This window comes from Capra hircus, chromosome 20, assembly GCF_001704415.2.
Source record: "Capra hircus breed San Clemente chromosome 20, ASM170441v1, whole genome shotgun sequence".
Lineage (NCBI taxonomy): Eukaryota > Metazoa > Chordata > Mammalia > Artiodactyla > Bovidae > Capra > Capra hircus.
In genome coordinates, this window is record NC_030827.1 from 3119686 (window position 1) to 3140149 (window position 20464).

The window sequence follows — 20464 nt, forward strand, 5'->3', positions numbered from 1 at the left end:
TACCTATTCAAGTATTCGGGCCTGGAGAATTCCATGAACAAAGGAGCCTACTGGGCTATTTTGACAAATTACCACAAATTTAATGGCTTAAATATTTAAAAAATTTATTTTATAATTCTGAAGATCAGAAGTCCAATATGGGTCTCAGAGGGCTACCATCAGTGTTAGCAGGGCAATGTTCCTCTCTGTGGGCTCTGAGGAAGGTTATGTTCCCTTGCTTTTTTCAACTTAGAGGCTACCTGCTTTCCTTGGTCCACGATCTCCTTTTCCAAGGTCCATCAAATTCTTCTCATTCTGCCATCTCTCTGGTTTTCCCCCTTCTGCTTCCAACACGCTCATGGACCTTTGCAACTACATGAGACCCGCCTGGATAACCCAGGATAATCTCCTATTTTAGTCAGTTGGTTAGCAGTCTTTTAATTCTCTTTTGTCGCATACTCACAGATTCCAAGGATTAGGATGTAGACATCTCTGGAGGGTCATTATTCAGCCTACCATTCCTACTTATCTCTAATACCAAAGTATTTCACACAATACATATTATAGAATGAATCCTCAGGCAGTACAACAGTTAGTAACTGTTGGCTACCATCGTTTGTTATTACCATAAGTATTCGTGTTACTTGCTTCTCCTTGGTCACTCCCCCAACTCCCCAGTAATCTATCTACTATTTGAATTTGAGGAAATGAGAAGTTTCACTGTTTACATATAAGGGGGGGACCCAGATATTTGGTGTTGGTAGTTTTTATGGGGGGGTAGTGCATGTTAAGATTCTCATACCACAAAATGCATCCTGTTAAAGTACATAATTCAGTAGTATTTAGAATGCTCACTTAGTGTGCAGCTGTTACCATTATCTGATTCCAGAATATGTTCTTCACCCTAGAAAGAAACCCTGCACCTATAATAGTGTCTCCTCATGATCCCTGGCTCCTGGGAGGCACTCATCTACTGTCTGTCTCTATGGATTTGCCTGTCCTAGACATTAGTATGAGAGGAGTCACATACGTGACCTCTGTATCTGGCTTCTTTCATGCACCATGATGTTTTTGAGGCTCATCTATGTTTAGCATCTATAGCACTTTATTCCTTTTTTGGCTAATATCCCATTGTGTGGATATGCCACATTTTGTTTATCCATTTATCAGTTGCTAAGCAGTAAGGTTGTTTCCACCTTTTGCCTATTTTGATAATGCTGCTCTGAACATTCGTATGTTAAGTTTTGGTATGGACATATGCTTTCAGTTCTCTAGGGCATATGCCTAGGAATAAAATTGCTGGGTCATATAACAACTCTGTTTTTAACTTTTTGAGTACTTACCAAACTGGTTTCCACAGTCGCTAAATCATATTATATTTACTTCACCATTTTACATTCCCACCAATCTAGATTTTAAATTATACAAAATAACAAATGAAGTATCCTATAAATAAAATATCTAAGAGCCAACATACTAAAATAGTTACTATTTGTATTTTAATGTGACTTCGCTGAAGGAAAAAAAATTGAAATTCAAAAATGAGTGACTTTCTGTTGGAAATCCAGTAGAGGGAATTTAGCTTTAGGTATCCCCCTAAAACCTGAGGAATATTGTTTTGATCTATGCATGACTGAGAACTTAGAGTGTTATGTTAATATTTACTTCTCCTGATGCCAGTGAAAATAGTAGCCTATAAATTGACATATCAACCTCTCAGATTATGCTGGTGTCTGAGCCCTTGTCTTGTTAGAAAAAAGAAACTGGCAGCTTCCATTATTATTCATAAAACGTTCACATGTCGATTTGGCATACTGAATATGTGACTGCATACTTGAAACTGAAGTTGTAAGAATACGTTTTCTGTTTTTCTTATGTAAAACAGTAAATGAAACCTTCGTCGGTAACACAATGGGGAAACATCTTTAATAGATGAATAAAGTGTTTCACATGAGTAAACAAAAATGACCAGTTTTCCAGCTGAGATGATGCAACATATCATTGCAATAATAGGAACAGTGCTAATTGACACATAAATGTTTCTGTGGGAATAATGCACCAATGTTTCTCATTTGCCCACCTTAAACTCAAGTGATTGTGGAGGAGTCCCTTTTTCTCATCAGAACCAAATTAATTGTTCTTCACCCTCTTCTAATTTCATGCAACTGCAAAGTCAAGATTTTGTGACCCTGATTTCAGTCCCTACCTCCGACCCCTTCCACCCTGTCGGAGACATAGAGGGGAAGAACATGAAGTAGAGTTGGGGAGTAAAGCAGAACTAATTGGAGACTGTGGTTCACTGACATTTACCAGCCAGAAGATGATGGACAAACTGCTTAACTCCTTCAACCTCTCTGTTCACATTAAATTGAAGGAAATAATCATACCACTTTATAGGATTGTTGTGACCATTATTGACGTAACCGTGCTTTGAAGATAATAAAGGCTACATAGGTGTTTGTTAAGTAGATTAAGTACCAGATTCATTGGCTGCAATTGTACGTACTCAAGAAATAGCTATTGTTATCCAGTCACTACACAAATTCTTGACCCTTTTCTAGGCACTGGGAATACAGTTATGATGAAAACAGACTGGGTTCCTTCCCCAAGGAGCTTACATTCTAGTAGGAAAGACAGTGAATAAATAAGCAAATTAATAGCCAGTGATAGTAAGTCTCATAAGAAAAGTGGAGTAGTTTAGGAGGTTGGCAGGTGGGTGGGGGTGGAGGACACCCACTGGGTGCTGTTTGGGTAGAGCGGTCTGGGAAATCCTTTCTGAGGAAGTGACAGTAAGTAGAGTTGCTGCTCACATTGCTTTCTTTAGTATTTGCATCTTCATGGCTTTCTCTTATGCTCCTAACGTCCTTGCTTGCCTCAAACTTTGACGAGGAAAGAGATAGTCAGGAATTTTTTTAATCTGCAACTCAGTCTACTACGTGAAGGGTTTAAATGTTCCAAGTTCTGAGTTTTTCTTTGTTCTGAGTAAACATCCTTACCTTGCTCCCAGAGGAAGGATGTTGGGCTGGCAACCTCACTGTCACACTGTGTTTGACCACCACGACCACCTCTCTCAAGTTCGTGTCACGCTCAAAACAGCAAGCCGTGCCTGGCTGTCGGTCAGTGCCAGACCCTGAGCAGCAGCGCACGCAGGCGCCTTGCCATTCAGCCCCACGGCCGCCCGTGAGGAGTGGGCGCTGTGTCTCTGATCACAGATGGGTGGAGAGGGCTTATCCAAAACCAGACAGCTAGTCCTGACAGAACCAGGATTCAAGCATGGAACTTTCAAAGCGTCCATTCTTTTCAGCACCCTGTCTGCCTGCAGTGATCATTATCACTGATCTCATTAATCCCATCTTTAGAAGGGTGAGATTACATAGTTTAAATATAATGTATTATGTATGTAAGGAATTGATGTTTACTCCAGTCAGTATTTTTTCTGTCTTTGGTGTTAAGAAAATAAGATGCTTCTAAAACTGACCTTTAGCTGAGCAGCTTCTCTTCATTCACATGCACGACTTCCCTAATACACACCAGGCTCTGTTCCAGGTGCATCGTCTGTTGTGTGTGTGCGAAAACATTCAGTAAACACAGTGATCTGCAAAGATAGCTGTTCTTTCTTATTTTATAGGTGAGAAAACTGAGACCCAAAGTGCAAATGTCCATACTTGAAAAGTACATAGTGGAGCCAGACTCTGGGTCTGTTTATCACCGTGTCTTACCTACATCGTTCTCCTCCACACAGAAGCAAAAAGATGCAGTTTCGGCTCTCCAGGAGCAAAGCCAGAGATACTGTCCTTGTAGGCTGATAGATCTGATCATTTACATACACACATTATAAATTTTTTCTCATTTAACCCCCACAGTATCTTCATCTAATGGTGGTAGTGGTGGAATGCTGTAGGTGGTATTTTTAGTGTTAGGGTTAGCTATCTGCCAAAATATCTGCCATTCCCATCAGACTGACAGATGCCGATAAAGAATCAAACAAAATGCTGTGGGAACCCAGAGGAAGGTGGGAAAGCTTGCAGTAGAATCTTAGAGAGTATGTGAAGGGGAGTTTGATTCAGACATTGGGAAAGCTATCATTTAACCTAGGCTTTGACAAATAAAACTAGCTCCTGTAAAGATCTCTAATGTTAGCACCAGTTGACAGAGGGTGTGTCTGAGAGGAGTAACTTGGTTGCATAGTCAACTGTGCAGAGCGGAGATTTTAATCTGGAGTCAGACGCACTGCCATTGTACCTCGAGGTCGCTATAATTTGGTTTCCCTTCACCTAGTACCCCTATCCTTGTGTTAAACAGCATACTAGGAAAGAGTCATCGGCCTTTTGACATCTCTTTGTCAGCAAAGCAAAGTCCCTGAATCTGTGGGACTCCAGAAACAAAGTGTATACATTTAAAGGGGAAAGAGGAGTCACCAAAGGTCAGGGTCAAGCCAGATCAGCCACTCCTGAAGAGTCAAAAGGTCCTGATCCTGCCGCTGATTTTCCGTGTGTGTCGCCTTGGACCACACCCTCCTGCTGCTGCTCTTCCGTCACTCGGTCATGTCCAGCTCTCTCTAGCTCCGTAGACTGCCAGGAAGCATGCCAGCCTTCCCTGTCCTTCACTGTCTCCCGGAGCTTGCTCAAGCTCATGTCCACCCTCCTTATCTGTAGAATAACATGTAGGCCAGTGTTTCTCAAACATTTGCATGCATCTAAATTACCTGCAAGGAGATCCAACCAGCCCATCCTAAAGGAGATCAGTCCTGGGTGTTCATTGGTAGGACTGATTTTGAAGCTGAAACTCCAATACTTTGGCCACCTGATGCAAAGAGCTGACTCATTTGAAAAGACCCTGATTGAGGGCAGGAGGAGAAGGGGACGACAGTGGATGAGATGGTTGGATGGCATCACCAACTTGATGGACATGGGTTTGGGTGGACTCCTGGAGTTGGTGATGGACCGGGAAGTCTGGCGTGCTCTGGTTCATGGGGTTGCAAAGAGTCAGACACTACTGAGCGACTGAACTGAACTGAATGGAAATTACCTGGAGGGCTGCTTAAAACAAAAATTGCTGGATCTGGGACGGAACCTGAAATTTTATATCTAACAAATTCCCAGGTGATGCTGATGCTGCTAGGGCAGGGACCAAACTTTGAGATCCACTGGGTTCTTCTCTGAGATCTTGTTTCCTCTCTGTCTATTTAAAAAATGATAGCACAGAAATCACAAGATCTAGACAGTATAATTCCACCTCCAGCTAAGTATGCTACGTTAAGCAAGTCACTTAACATTTCTCTGCTTGTTTCTTCATCTTTAAAGTGGGGCTCACAATTCCCTGTGGCATAGGATGAATGAGTAAACTTTCTCATTTGAAGGAACCCACTCTTGTGAAGGATAGAATGTAAATTATCAGTTATGCATATCCATATGTTAAGTGAAGATTCTACTTTCATAGTGAAAAACAGTAGAAAATGTCTCTTCCCGCTTTTATAAAAAGAAAAAGAAGCTTATTGCAAAAAGAAGTGTACTCACGGAGAATGTACTTAAAATCATAATGACCCATGAGGGACCTCATCCTGTTTTGGCAGGACCCCATCCTGTTTCCCTGACATCTATTTAACAAATTAATAAAAAAGAACATAAATAAAAGCGAATAATAACTTAGCACTATCTGGGCACCTGAGTCTGTGAGTCCTTTAGGGCCTTGGCACCTAAAGAGAAAAGGGAAACAGACCCTGTTCTCTGAGGCTTTGAAAGGGGCTTTCCTTGAGGCATTAGGGAAGCTCTGGGGGCCCTAAAAGCTGAAAGGCTGAGGTGCCTGGGGCATGAGTCTGTTTGATCCAATAAAGAGCCAGAGGAAAAAATGGCTGGTAAGTAATTTTGCTATTTCATTTGGTGCAAAAGAGAAGGCAAAACACCAGAATATTCAATGAGCCAAAGCACAGACTGTGATACGGATGTGAATGCAGGCTGACCCCTTCTCGAGAGCATTTCTGAGCCTGAATAAAGCACTCACCGTGAAGGCTAATGCACAATAGCATGCATTTCAAACCGTGATGACCCTTTTGTTTTTCTGATAGGCGAAGATGAGGATGAATTTGAAAATTTCATGCTGCCTCTTACAGTCTCTTTCGAAACAGTATTACAGATATTCAACAACAACTTTAAACAAGAAGATGTAAAGGTGGGTTTGTTTCCAAACATGGGAAAAGGTGATTTTGCTCATTCTAGGACACAATCCAGGCCTAAATTCAGAAAAAGGTCTGCGTGTTTGCGTGTGCTTCGTGCCCCATCAGTCTTAATTTACCACGTACACGAGTCTTCGAGGTGTACTTTTCATGTAAGTGCTTTTCTAGTTTCTTATACAAATGGACTTTGAGGTTATCAAATGGTTGCAGATAGTCAGCTTATGATTAGATGACGCATTTGTCCCCCATGGCAGCATCTTTTCAAAGCACATCTCTCGTGAGTACGCCACTCTAGATGTCCCTGTTCCCTCATCCACCCCGCACTGTGTGTTCAACATATTTATATGGGGGAATGCGCAAATGTACACATGCTAAAACACCACCTCTCTAAATAGTTTTAGAACAAGAATTTATATAAATCAAGACTTTATTAAATGGCTAGGCATATATGTATAAATAGGAGCTGGTCTTGAAGTATTGCGTTCTTAAACTGAACAAAGTGATTAGGATAACTGATAGCTAAATAAGGTTTTTATGTGCCTGTGGGAGCCATATTAGGATTGATTTGACAAGTCAGTTCAGCTGTGGCAACAGTCATAATATCTAAGACAACATTATGTTTTATTAGTAAAATCCTTAAGTGTGTAGCAAGCTGTTTGTGACAACACAGCCCCATGTTTTAATATGGGGGATGGGGAACACGAGATCTGCTAAATAGGAGTAACGTCTTCTGAAATTCTCATGCATCAGGGCTATTTTAAATAGACTGACACTGGTTAGTATTCTTAAAAGACTAATGAATATATACCGATAATGTAGGCACCTTTGCTGCTGATACTTGAATCATGTTTACTGTTGTTTGAGATACAGTGAAAATACTGACCATCATTTTGCACAGTTCTTCTCTCTACCAAAAGGAAATATTAGCACTAAGAAGCCAAATAGAAGAATGGTGGCCTTTGGTGATTGTTTAGTGTAGTTCTTCTACTAAAAAATAATTAACTAAACACTGTACCTTTTATTTTGAAGTAGAGTTTTTGAAATGAATGTTTATCAATATGCAATTGTCATAGAATTTTAAAAGTAAAAAAAGATCTTAGTGATTTTCTGTGTTTTGTAATGTTGCTGAAATTCTTCACCAGAGTTTCTACTCAGGTTAGCTTTATCTTTCAGTTGTCTTCCAAATATTTTTAATGACCAAAAATAAATCTTTGCAACTTTAAGGTGGTTATCTCTGCCCTTTATATCAGAAAAGAAGCAGTAAGATTGAAAAAGAGTATCTTTTTAAAAATTACATTTGTCTCATTTGAAGACTTCATTATACTCTAAGCCCATTTTGATGTAATCCCATCTAGTTTGATAGAAACCATCTTCCTAGAGTCATTTTTAATGGAGTTCCAGTGATATATCCCTAAACCAGCAAGTTCTTAACGACCCTGGAAAGTGACTGCTTGATTACACTTTAACGGTATTTGCAAATAAAATCACAAGTAATTAAGGGGAAATCTCCAGGCTTTTGAGCAAGTTTGATGCATGATAACTGCCTGATTCAGCTTCATCTAGAGTAATGCTGTGTAGGCAACAGCTACTGAGATCAATAGCAACGTAATGATAGTGGCAGAATTAAGTGAGTAACCTGAGCACTGTGCCTCAGAATGCATGCAGCTGCCACGGACCAAGGCCACACAGTGCACTCCGCGCTTCCGCCCTAAATGTTCATCAAAAGACGCCCTGCAGGAAAATGGAGTTAGACGCTCTTTATTGCTGATCGTGTCTCTTGCCACATTTATCAGGGAAATTGGATTAGCAGTTGGCAGCTGCAGGTAGACAAGATTCTGCAGTGATTAAATATGCAGCTTGGCTGCATTTGTTGTGACAGACCTTTAGTAAATTCTACTGTAAGCACCATCTGTCTAATTTGTATAAAGAAAACTTGGTGCTTTAAGCTACCGATAAAGAACTAAATCTGTTGCTTTATCATAAACAAAACTTTTGCACTAAATGCTTTTAAATGTAATTTATTAGGTTAAAGCTATTTTTCTATCATGATGAATAAATAATACATGCAAAAGTGCTTTCAGGTACTTCATTTTGCAAGTACTAAAGATAAAAACAGTACTGTTTTGTTCTTCAATAAAGTATTTAGTATTCCAATCCACAGGAGGTGATGCTGTTAAAATATCTCTATGAAAATGCCGCAGGACTGCCAAATTCATTTAATTTGCAACCCTTACCAGGATTTTGTAACTCCCTGTTTATAGATATTTTTCAAATGCAGATTTCAGGATGAGCACAAACATTAAGGACCTACATTGCCAAATTGAAATATGGTTGTGAGAGGAGGAAATGCTGTAAAACTCCTAAATTTATAGCTTTGTTTTCTGACTTAGTCCTAATAAAATTGAAGAGAACATTGAATTTTTGTCTTGGGTTTTTCTTTTCCAAGTAAAGGGGAAAAGGAAGAAACTGCCATGACAAACCCTGGCTCTAAAGCATTAGTTCATTCAAGTAAATGTTTCCCCCTATAATTGTACCCTTAGTAAAATGCAGTCCAATACCCTGACTACCCATGCATCATTTTTGATTTGGCCATGACGTCATTGGTTTTAGGAAAATGAATGAAAACTTCTAGGAGGAAAAGGAGCAGTTAAATAGGAACCTGCTATCTTTAGTCCCTTCGTAAAAACTCCACAATGTTAAATTATTTAAAATCCTAGATTTTCAGCATGCGCACATTAAAAGTTTTCGCACTAAGTGCCAAATGTTGCAAACAGCACTTTAACAGAATGATTTTGCTTTGATCCCTGTAGCAGTTCCTGAATAATTTATCACAGGTTATTGCCTTAATTCTGGAGAGGGATAGAGCAATAAAGGCAGATGAAAACACTCCAGTTGAAACACCTTGGGGCCTGCTCATTCCTCTGACACGGCTCTTTTGTTGGAACTATTTAGAGGTTATTAAGATGTGTCTCCAGAATTAAGAGTATGCTGTAAGGATGAAGACAGCCATCTTAATTCTAAAGACAAAGCACAATGACCCTTCACCTTCTTTTTCTTTGTTGTTATTATATAGTAGAATTATGAGGATAATATTATAGCTGCCCCCAGTAGTGCCACTACAGTAAAGGGTCTGTCAGACTTTCCATTAGAAACCCTGTTTTGGGGGTCAGGGTGGAAGGAGTCGCATTTCAGCTGTTTCCCAGCCCATCCATCTCACACTTGGCACACAGACAACTGTTCACCATGCAGAAGGCTGAAACGCCAAGCAGTTTCTCCTTGAACTATCCCAGAAAGGATCCTGAGGATTAGACACCCCAGACCTGCCCACTCCCCAAAGCAGCCTCACTTTATAAGGACCTCTCATTTTTCAGCCTAGTCATGTATGACTAGCTATAGGAGAAAGGCGACTTTTGAAATAAGCCTCTCCCCGCTGTTTTAAGTGAGATGGTGAACCGTGCCTCTTCCTCCCCTAAACTTCAGTCACATCACCCTTTGCTTTCTGAGACTGTTTGGTAGCCTGGTTGAACTAGTTAACAGCTTTCCTTGTCTCATACCAAAACTGGGTGTGTTCTGACTATCAAGAAAGTACTTCTTTAGTGTTGTTTGAGCATCTGTATAGATTACTTCAGTACTGTTGCTGCTTTGAGATAAAAAAATTGAGCATAATAAATCTGTTCCTCACATTAACACTGCATTTTCCTGCTCAATTGAATCTAATAAAAACATAGTTACTATATTGTCATATGCTTTCTTTGCTTTGTAGTAACGTTTTCTAATATTAAACATTGATATAATTTCATAAATTTGAGCCCTTCTATTAACTTGGCATCTTTTAAGAAAGAAAAATTTGTGATAAAATAAACATTAACCTTTTTGTGTAATAAGAATAGTCTAAAATATTTTTAGAGCCTTTTACACTAGACACAAACTGAAACTCATTTTTCCTATTGGCCAGTTTAGAGTTGAATGGTGAGTACCTTATGTATATGTGAAAACTTAAAGTTATTTGAAGAGTAGCATGTAACCTGTAAGTGTGCATAATAAAAATAGAGCCCGAAAAGGCCGCTTTGATAGGAAGACTGCAAAGAGGATTAGAATAGAGTTGTTCAAAGCAGACTTCTTAGAAGACATATTTTGTTCTGGAAGCTGCAAGAAACATGGAAAGCTCTCCTGAGAAAGAGGAGAAAGGTTCCAGGTGATGAAAATGGGTTCCATAAGAGGCAAAATGTGTGTGTGTGTTTTTTTTTAAAGTAGCAATCATATGAGACGAGTACAGAGAGACTAGCCGATTATAGAAAAATAAGTACTGGTAAGCTTATGAAAGGAAAAGGAATAAGTTATTTAAAGAAGCAGAAACAAACGTTCAGGGTGTACAGATTCAGAAATTCAGATTACCATCATTCTATAAGCTGTTATGCAGTATAAAAACTAATATTCCTATAAAAAAAAACTTCCAGTTATATTGAGTCACCTTTTAGGTACGGGGCATGGGAGGGCAGGGAATCAAAAATTACAGATCTTTGTGACAGATAAACTGTTTCCGATTTTGAAATTTTTTAGCCATTAAATGATGGTCAGGATTCACTTCCAAGATCCTTAATGCTAATTTAAATGCCCTCCTGTAGAGATTTTCATTTATTACCAAAGTATGAGGGAGAAGAAAATCTGACTAAACAAAAAAGTTCAGAGACCATTTTCTAGCAGAGTATTTCCACTGAAAACAGTATCTTCAGAAGTCACAGTTGCATATCTTAATTATCACACCCCCTTGTTTTGCAATTATGTTTATTTGTACTCTTTGGTGTGACATTCTAGCATCTGTTCATGGGTTTTCTTTCTCTCTTCCCAAACATCATCCTAAGGACAGCTTAATTAAGTAAGAGTCCAGAGTAAAATCAAATCGCTTTTATTTAAGAGTCAAATTTTTGTTTTGCTTTCCCTAAAGCTAAATATTTATGAAACACATATGTATGTATCAGTCTCCTGTTAGGCATTTTTACATAAATTTATTCCTGACTCTACTTCTGTAAGAAAGACATTATTAGCCCCTTTAAGAGATGAGAAAACTGAGACTGATAAATTGCCTTGCTTTAAAGTCTTACAGTTAAGAAGTAAAGCTGGGTTTAAATGCAAGTCTTCTGATATTGAAGAACTCTTTTCCTTGCTTGGGGAATGTGAGTGCCATTCTGGGTGTGTCACAGTACCAGTAGGCCATCTGGCTAGTTTTATGTTGTCCTAAGTTGCTGAGAATATTCCTTAGGGATCTTTAAATGCCACTGTGCTTTCAGGTGAGACTCTATATTGCCTAGTGGGACTGATTTCTTATAAGCCAATGTGGTTAAGATTTGTTTTTATAATGTGTAGACCCTGTACATTTCTGTTTTGTGGAATTATTGGTCCTCTTTTTTTTCTAATTTGGCATTATTCAGAAAAAAAAATGTTAATCTAAATGTTTCTATGCCACTGGAATTATGACTTAGCTCAATTTATAAGAAGCAGAGTTGGTCAGCAGATCTGATGGTCTGTTTGCTTAAAAAGTCTATGGCTTTCTATAGAAAGAGATCTGAGCGAGACATTTTAGCTAATGAATCAAAATCAGATATGTGGTCATTATTGCCTGATTATTACTCCATCTGCTCTGTGCTAACGTGAAAATCAATTACTGTGTCTCTTTCCCACTGACAGCGTATGTTGATCGGGCTGGCAAGAGATCTTCGAGGGATTGCCTTTGCACTGAACACAAAGACCAGCTACACCATGCTGTTTGACTGGATGTATCCTTATTACACTGTGACAATACCAGCTCTGTGCACAGAGGGATGCCAGGCCCCTGGCTTTCGTTTAATAGTATGGCACAGTAGGGAAGAGGAAACAAAGCTAAATGAACTAATGTGTAATCAGCTAAAAATTACAGCACAGTGGCAGCAGTGCAGATAACTGAGCACAGCACTTGGAGACCCAGCTCCGAGAGGTCACTTTTTTGGTGCCATTAAATATTGACAACTTAAAAATCACATCCCCAAATGATTGTTTATGCGGGGGTTGCGGGGTTCTTGGGCTAGCATCTTTAAATCAAGATCAATGAAGCCTACCATTTGGCGTTTTCTAAGGGATTTGGATTTTTACTCTATTTCAAATAGCAGAGCTGATTTCACTTTTTCTCTTTGAGGCTTATTAATTCATCATGCTATAGTGTTTCATCATCATGAAAACATTAATGGACAAGAAAAGGGGAAATTAAATGGTTAGGATTTTTCACGTGATATAAAATTTGAATTTACCACTGCCAAGGCTTAGTAAAGACAGCAAAAAAATTAAGGAAACAAAATCCCCCCACAGAAATGCCTCATCGTTATGAGTAAAAAGAGCATGGATTTGGTGTTAGGCAGACCTGGCTTGAATTCCTAGATCTCCATTTGCTGTGTGAACTTTGGCAATTTTTTTCACCTCTCTGAATTTCCTCATCTAAAAAAAGAGACATCCAGTATCATGGCTTATTGTAACCATAGAAATAGGCAGTGCACTTTGTATTAATATAATGTCTGGAACATAACAGGTAAGCATAGATGTTACTATTAATATTGTTTTAACAGTATTACGTGAATCCTGTTTGATTTTAACAGAAAGTGATAGTTTAGGCAAGTTATATAAGTAACGTAATGTTTTCATGCCTTTGTATTCAATACAGGAAACCATCAGTGCATAAGAGGATTTCTGTAACCTTAAACAACTTCCTTTTTAAGTTACATTATTTCTCAGTTGCTCTTTTCAAACTCTTTTTATCAAACCTCCCTCATAAATTGCAAAAGAAGCTTGTTAAAGATAGTCTTCAACTGATGGCACATTTATGGCAAAAACATAATAGGATCGGGGTACATTTTAGGGAGATCTCCACATGTTAAAGAAATTGTTGGACATTACTTTGAATACTGGCTTATATTTTCACTCACTATTAAAACCTACCTCATCAGATTTGCGTGTCCGCAGAAGGGTTAGAGATGAGACTTTCCGTCCACCGAGAGACCGAGCGTGTCTTTGCACCAGCACACAGAGCGCGCGTGTGGACTGTAGACGCCCACGTGGAGAGTCACATGGAGAGCCATACAGCTCTGTTGTGGGGAACAGATGGGTCGCACATGACTCTGCCATTTCTCTAAACACAAATAGGAGCGCACAAAGCAAAACTCTAGTTTATTTTAAAAATTACTAAAACTTCATTTTGGCACTTTAAAATGGATGGTTATCTTGAAACCAAGTACAGTTCTAGGATGTCCAGCGATCAATGCTTCACATTTTCTCATCAACAATCTTAACCAAGCATTAAGATAAGAACGTTCCCCTCACCATCAAATAATAGAACTATCTGTCGTAATTGGTACTGCCTAAAATTTATAGAACATACTATAATTTAACTTTTAATTAAGCCCTTTTCATTTCCTCACTTAGCTCCTTCTTTTGGGCACCTATCAGAAATGAAACTTTTGTCCAGCAGATGGCAGAAAATAGCAAATGGGAAAACCTTGAGACTTACGTTTTGTTTTGGACTAGAAACCACTGTCTCCTCCTTTTGCCCATAGACATTGATGTTATTAGGGTCAGGGGCGGAGGGCGAAGTGTCAGTTATGCAGGAAGTTATGTTAGATTGCCACACGAGGTGGCTTGGTACCAGCCTTGCTTATAATAATTGAGTTTCAGTAGCAAATCAGCTTCCTTGGGAAAAGGCCAAAGGCTTTTCATAATTGTATTGACAACAAAATGAATATGATAAATGGTGTTCATTCAGTTGAGGCAAGATTTATAGTTTTCCTTTGGGCAAGGGATGAAGAGCAAATATTTATAATAATAGTAAAATTTGTTTAAAAGTTACATTATTTGATAATTCAAAGAGCTTTATTAAAATATTCTGAAATACTTTAAGCAGTTTCAGGTGATAAAGTACAGATTCTTTCCAAAGTATTCTAGTAATATAAAAATGAGTAAGTATATGATTTTAAAAAAAACATAGATATGAAAGTCATTTATTCTTCCTGAAATATTGATATGTCAAACCGTCAGTGATGGTTCTCACATTACTGCTGGGGAAAGTTTATTTGCCTTTTATCCACAAAAAAATGTGTGTTCTTTAATTTTCTGTATAGTCCTTAGCATGCAGAAGAAACATCCCATAAGAGCACATGTCATCTTAAAGTCAAAAAGCATTTTATTTATGGTGATTATTTGATAAAATGCTATTTTAGTGGTTAGCTGTTTAATTTAAAAGCATTTCTATAAACACTGACTGCATTAACTGGTACACAAACTACATTGCTTATCACTCTGTCCTTCCAAGCCTAGATTGCCTGGAACTACACAGCAACCATGTTGATAAACTGTGCCACTACTAGAGAACTGAAGACGAATCATTGCTACTTCTTTATCCCTATACTGAGAGTGTAACAGTGAAAAGCATCTTACCTTGCAGTGAACTTAGTCGCCTTGTTTAAACTTTTCCCAGATCATACATAGACCTAAGTATCAAAAATCCAGCAGGAAATTGAAAAAAAAATTAAAAAGAAGGTATGTGTATGATGCTGTTTCCTCACACTTATTCTTTTAATTGTCATAATTCTGATCTGTGAGTTCACTGTTTTCAGTCATGCAATCAGTGCTGTTGATTAATATGCATAAACATCTTATACAAAGATAAGTCAAGACCTTGAGATTTGTGAGGGGGCGGGGGCCGGGGCGGGGACAACTTTGAAATAGAACAGTTCCAGGCCTGATTTTACCACTTAACAACCTGTGGGGTTTTGGGTAAATTACTTAATGTCTCAGAATCACAGTTTTCTGCTCCATAAAACAGGGCTAATGATATTTATCTCTCAGGTATAAGAAGTGAGTGAACTAATATACACACACACACACACACACACACACAGATACGTATGCATATATATATGTGCATATATAGGCTTAGTACAGTGTCTGGCACAAAGTCAGTACACTCACCACTGTTGTGAGTTCCTTTCCCTAATATGGAATGAGACAAAGGAATCCGATTTGCTCACCTATCCAGCATATTTCTCTAACTATGCTAAAATTCATGAGGGATGTAGATTTTTCTTAGATCCTACCCCAAAATGAGCTTATGGTTTAATAGAGTCAGTTAGGTAACTACCTAAATGACAGTAATAAAATATAGAAGATGGTAAGTGCCATAAAGAATATAAATAAAGTGATTGCATTTATCTGGGGCATCAGGAAAGGCTCTGTAAAGGTGAAGACATTTCTCTGAATCTTAGCAAATAAGTAGGATTGGACTATTGGAATTGTGAAGCAAGAGGGTTTTTGTTGGTCTAAGTACAGACTTAGGAAGGAGAGTAGTGGAAAAAATGTTTAGTCAAAGATACCACTTATTTTATGGTTGGACACAGGTTGTCTGGGACCCTTGACTATCAGGCTAAGGAACTGAAAAACTTACTCCACTGATGGTATAAAGTAATTAATAGTTTTGATTGACTAACAGAATCAGAATTGTATTTCAAGAAGAAAATAGTTAGCAGTGTGTTGGACAAACTGAAATAGGGAAGAAAGTAATCCTGAAAATATGCTATTCTGCAGTATTTTTTTTTAGTACATTGTGCTAAGCATGAGAAATTAATAAAATGTTTGCTTTTTATAAGAGTGAGTAAAGTGGATTGCTCACTAGAAGCTCATAATCCAGTGGCTGTAATAAATAACTAATAAACCATCAATGTATTGTAACAGACACATGCCAAGGACCATATGAACTTTGAAGAAGAAGAGGTTGGTGTTTGGGGCAAGAAGTAGGTTCCCCAGGGAGGAAAAAGTTGAGCTAGATGTTGAAGGATAGATAGGCATCTGCCAGAAGGCTTCCCAGCAGCACTTGCCTCCATGAACAAAGATATAGATGGTTCACATTCAGGGAATACTTTAACAAAAGGCTCTGAACTGGCAGCCTATTTCTGTTCTGGAACCACATCCTCACACTCTTACCTCCTAAAAGTTTTAACAAAAGCTCTTTTGTTGCCTTCTAGTATTCTAGAATGCTTTCTCTACTGTGAAATCTCAGAGAAAAAGAATTACATTCTTACTAACTTTTACTTTCTTGAGGTCCAGCACATAGTAAATAACTATCAAATGGTTGGATGGATGATGGATGGATGGGTGTCGTCAATAAGCAAACCTCATACTTTCCAGCTTTTCATGTTTAACATCTTATAAGGCAATAACAAATCATTAATCTTTTTTGTTTATCTGGTGTTGACCTTCAGAATTCATTGAACAGATCTTTCTGGGTGAAAGCAATTAGATCAGTGCCACTTCTACCAAAGGGCTCCCCACTGTCTTCCTCCTATCCATATATATGTAGTTCTCACAAGGCCACTGGAAAATTAATCTCCTCGAGTGGGTTCTGATTCTCACCCTGTAATCTGAGTTTGGGACCCTCACTCTGAAGCCCTTTAACCTCCCTGCTTGGTAGACCTCGACTCCGCCTCCCAGTAATCACTCATTTTCTCTGTGGCAGTCACCTCTGTCAGAAGCATATTAGAATTGGCCCCACTCTCATTCCACACAGAAAAGGGAACATCCTCTCATATCCCCAGGCCTGATCCCATAGTGAATACAGTGTGCTCTGAAAAATATGATGGCCCTAATGTCTTAAGAATGCTTTGCAAAGGGACTTCTGGTGCTTATGAAATTCTTAGGTTCTGAGATTTGGGTCTTTTCAGTCTCCTGATGAGGCTCCAGGTCCTTCCCACTCATGAGCACTGAGTTTGTGCTCAGTTCTCTTGGCGGAGTATTTTCTCATTTGTACTCCTCCAACATTGCTTCAGAATCTTGGTACTCAGAGCATTCCTATTATGTGTGTGTCACCCATACTGAAGCATGGATTCCCAGGAATAAAAGCCATGTATTACTTATCTCTGGATCCCTGGCCCCTAGCACAGTACACAGCACATAGCATTTACCATCTGTTAAAAAAAAAAAAAGCAACAGATTTCTAATCCATAGAAAAAATAAAACTAAGTTATCTGACAATAGCCAAAATAGAGTAGTCGTTTATTGATTTTGTATTTTTCATTTTCATCCAACTGAAATCTCACACGCACACACACTTCTTATCTCCTATCTCTGCCTTATTTTCTTTATAGTACTTTTTAATATGTCATATATATGTTTAATTTTCTATCTTACTAGAATATAAATTCCATGAGGACAGGGATTGTTTTAATGTTTGGTTCATTGATGTCTCTAGAGAGTCTAACAGTCATAAGACATTTATAGACTAGGCCTTCAATAAATACTTAAGTAAATTGTTTCTATATATTCAAATACAGCCTTAATATGGTATATCTAGGGGGTCAAAAGTATTGCTTTTTGCATTTTTAGGGCGCATGACACTCTTAAGGTATTTGAGGGCTTATTTTCATTGAATGTTTTGTGAAATATTTCCTGAAGCTTCAAAGTGAAATGCACAGCTTAAAAGAATCAGATAGGTAGGTCTAATCAAGTACACTACACCTCATGTTCACCACAACAAATATTTTCTGAAATCCATTTTGTGCCAGGTACATGCATGCAGTAACTGCCTGTGCACTGCTCTCAGAAAGCATATGGTAGGAGAGCTGAGGCGCTGTGCTAGTGCTGGCACAAAGGGCAGTAGGGCACCAGCGCCATGCACAGGAGACACTCTTAGGTGGGAGGGATTAGGGGTGGTGTCATGGAGGCTTCTTGGAATAATCAGCATCTCTGATGAAATATGAGGGACAGATAGGAATCAGCAGGAACATACTGGGCAGACAGAGGTCTTTGCTCTTTAGAAACTCACTGTCTAATGGAACAGATGGGTAATACAAGCAATCAGCCATAATACAGTCTGTTATAAGAGTGGTGGTCAGAGTGCTCAAGTGAACTTAGATGAGGAAGAGACTGATGCCCTTTGACAGAAAGAAAAAGAAAATTTCACCATCCCAGGGGAAGTGAAACTTGAGCTAGATACTGAAATACAGTTTGGAATGTATTAGGCAGAAAAAAACAGCATATAGAGGAATGGAGGCAAGGGAGAGTCTGCATCAGTGGATTTGCTGAGAATTAAGAATGGCTGAACCATAGATAAGGGCAGGAGCACTAAGAGATGAGACCACAGGTAGGCAGGGACCAGATAAGGACCTTGTTTGCCATGCCAAGTAACTTGAAATTTATTCCAAGAGCAGGGAAGAAAATCGTGATCTTCCTCACCATGGAGGTCACTACCCGTAACACACAGGAAAGGAACCATATGAAGTGATTCAGTTCAGCACTTTCATCTGAAACAAAGACAAGTATATTAGAAAACATCAGAAAGAGACAGAGTCAGTAAGTCAGTCAGTTAGTTCAGTCGCTCGGTTGTGTCCGACTCTGCGACCCCATGAATCGCAGCATGCCAGGCCTCCCTGTCCATCACCAACTCCCGGAGTTCACTCAGACTCACATCCATCCAGTCAGTGATGCCATCCAGCCATCTCATCCTCTGTCATCCCCTTCTCCTCCTGCCCCCAATCCCTCCCAGCATCCGAGTCTTTTCCAATGAGTCAACTCTTCGCATGAGGTGGCCAAAGTACTGGAGTTTCAGCTTTAGCATCATTCCTTCCAAAGAAATCCCAGGGCTGATCTCCTTCAGAATGGACTGGTTGGATCTTCTTGCAGTCCAAGGGACTCTCAAGAGTCTTCTCCAACACCACAGTTCAAAAGCATCAATTCTTTGGCGTTCAGCTCTCTTTACAGTCCAACTCTCACATCTGTACATGACCACTGGAAAAACCATAGCCTTGACTAGACGGACCTTTGTTGGTAAAGTAATGTCTCTGCTCTTCAACATGCTATCAAGTAGGAAAAGAGAAAAGAAATGAAGGTAGTAGCATAGGAAGGGTATTTCCTGCTGAAGTTTTAGGGCTTAATATTATATTCTGTGTGCATTTGGTAAAGACGAGGCCAGTTGTGGGTAAAGGACCAGTGGAGCTGAGTCAGAGTTTTCCAGGATCTGGTGGTCTCAGCCATGAACTTATCAGAGGCATGCAAGGCATGCACTCACTATTGATGAGGATGTTTGACAATTTCTCCTTTAGTGTACATGGGCCTACTTTTAGCAAACTGACCTTGAGTAGATTAAAGCTACCCAAAGCTTTTCTTTCAACAGTACGTGAACCAAGAACTTCCAAATGTTCAAGCTGAATTTAAAAAAGGCAGAGGAACCAGAGATCAAATTGCCAACATCCACTGGATCATCGAAAAAGCAAGAGAGCTCCGGGAAAACGTCTACTTCTGCTTTATTGACTATGCCAACAACAAACTTTGGAAAATTCTTAAAGAGATGGGAATACCAGACCACCTGACCTGCCTCCTGAGAAATCTGTATGCAGGTCAAGAAGCAACAGTTAGAACTGGACATGGAACAACAGACTGGTTTCAAATAGGGAAAGGAGTGCATCAAGGCTGTATATTGTCACCCTGCTTATTTAACTTCTATGCAGAGTACATCATGAGAAAATGGTGGGCTGGATGAAGCACAAGCTGGAATCAAGATTGCCAGGAGAAATAGCAATAACCTCAGATATGCAGATGACACCACCCTTACGGCAGAAAACGAAGAACTAAAGAGCCTCTTGATGAAAGTGAAAGAGGAGAGTGAAAAAGTTCACTTAAAACTCAACATTCAGAAAACTTAATATCACTGCATCTGGTCCCATTACTTCATGGCAAATAGATGGAAAAACAATGAAAACAGTGACAGACTTTATATTTTAATCTTCACAATCACTGCAGTTGGTGACTGCAGCCATGAAATTAAAAGACGCTCGCTCCTTGAAAGAAAAATTATGACTAACCTAGACAGCATATTAAAAAGCAGAGACATTACTTTACCAACAAAGGTACGTCTAGTCAAAGCTATGGTTTTTCCAATAGTCATGTATGGATATGAGAGTTGGACTATAAAGAAAGCTGAGCACCCAAGAATTGATGCTTTTGAACTGTGGTGTTGGAGAAGACTCTTGAGAGTCGCTTGGACTGCAAGGAGATCCAACCAGTCTATCCGAAAGGAAATCAGTCCTGAGTATTCATTGGAAGGACTGATGCTGAAGCTGAAACTCCAATACTTTGGCCGCCTGATGCAAAGAAATGACTCATTTGAAAAGAACCTGATGCTGGGAAAAATTGAAGGCGGGAGGAGAAGTGGCTGACAGAGGATGAGATGGTTGGATGGCATCACCAACTCAATGGACATGAGTTTGAGTAGGCTCCAGGAGTTGGTGATGGACAGGGAGGCCTGGC

At 39.2% G+C, this 20464-nt stretch overlaps 1 protein-coding gene across 1 annotated transcript in view; it reads left to right on the plus strand.

Moving 5' to 3' along the window:
* The window catches only part of RANBP17 (RAN binding protein 17), a 356127-nt gene that overhangs the window by 266719 nt on the left and 68944 nt on the right, over window positions 1-20464 (plus strand). Inside the window, exons 19-20 of the mRNA XM_018065634.1 lie at window positions 6044-6147; window positions 11837-11925. Coding sequence (XP_017921123.1) covers window positions 6044-6147; window positions 11837-11925 — 193 coding nt within the window. The remainder of the gene's footprint in view (window positions 1-6043; window positions 6148-11836; window positions 11926-20464) is intronic.